At 30.7% G+C, this 1,351-nt stretch overlaps 1 protein-coding gene across 1 annotated transcript; it reads left to right on the plus strand.

Moving 5' to 3' along the window:
• Window positions 1-427: 427 nt before the first annotated feature.
• EIN_220500 (hypothetical protein) lies at window positions 428-1,174 on the plus strand (the record flags this gene model as incomplete). The annotated part of the gene is made up of 1 exon (XM_004260480.1): window positions 428-1,174. The coding sequence occupies one exon, from the start codon at window positions 428-430 to the stop codon at window positions 1,172-1,174; it is 747 nt and encodes a 248-aa protein (XP_004260528.1).
• Window positions 1,175-1,351: the final 177 nt, after the last annotated feature.

Genomic DNA, 1,351 nt, shown 5'->3' on the forward strand with positions numbered 1-1,351 from the left:
CAAACCATAACCCAATTTTTATAATTTAATTTGCTTTTTGTAGTTCATTAATTCGAGCACCAAAGGATTGTGTGTGTTTTGAAACAATTTGGAAACGAATAACATTTTAAATAAAATGTTTTTCAACTAAAATTTAGTCTTGCACGCCCTTTCCCTGTAAAAAAGACTAATAATTTTAACTTGCACACCTTGGGGAAGTCACTTTAAATATAATTATTTGATACTCATTTCAAACCTTTTGTTACCAGTTCTTAATTATTTTACGTATGTTTTTGACTTTAAATAATTATTGTCAACCCAAGCATTTTTATGAATCTTCAAGGTCGCCTTTAGTTATGTTGAATGACTTTAATTAAATAATTCCTTAAAAATGTTGACTCAAAGAATTTCTAAAATATTTAAAAACCGAAAAACTGAGAATATCAAAATGCGTGGACTTTCTGGTTATCACATCATGATAGTCTCGAAGTACCTTGAAACTATCAAAGACTTTATTAACTTGGAGTTGGTATGCAAGAAGTTTGGTGGCAATATGGAGAAGTTCCACTTCAACCCGATTTTGTTGAATTCCAAAACAATTAGGTACTTTCCAAACATCGAGACACTTCACTTGTGGGATGTAGAAGATGAGAATTTTGGCAATGGATTTATGATGAACACAAAAGAAAAAGTAGAGTGTGAAAATAAAGGTGTTTTGAAGAAAGAGTTCTTTCGAATCATTGTGTGGTTTGATGTTGACTTTGAAACTGTTGACAGAAACAAAAGTCGAAACATCGAGTTTAAAATAGTTTCTTACACTCAAAATGATAGAGAGAAATTTGGTAATGTCATACCATCAAGTGTTACATCAATTGGTGATTGGTGTTTCGGTGAATGCAGTGGTTTGAGCGGTGTTACAATACCATCAAGTGTGACATCAATTGGTAAATATTGTTTCTATGGATGCAGTAGTTTGAGCGGTGTTACAATACCATCAAGTGTGACATATATTGGTGGTGGTTGTTTCAGTGAATGCAGTAGTTTGAGCAGTGTTACAATACCATCAAGTGTGACATATATTGGTGATCGTTGTTTCAGTAGATGTAGTAGTTTAAGCAGTGTTACAATACCATCGAGTGTGAGATCAATTGGAATTGAATGTTTCCCATCAGATACAATAGTTCATCGAAATTAATTTACTTAATATTTAATGTTTATTATTGTTTTAATAAATTTAATTATAAATTGTTATGATTATTATATTATTATTTATTGAAAATTAAAAAAAAAGTTGACCTATTATATACTAAAGTGAGGAGAGAAACCCGCACCCATTTTCTTTTTTCTTCTTTGAAAAGCTGTGAAGAAAAAA

Source organism: Entamoeba invadens, assembly GCF_000330505.1.
Source record: "Entamoeba invadens IP1 unplaced genomic scaffold scaff_1105074726159, whole genome shotgun sequence".
In the NCBI taxonomy this organism is placed as follows: domain Eukaryota; phylum Evosea; order Mastigamoebida; family Endamoebidae; genus Entamoeba; species Entamoeba invadens.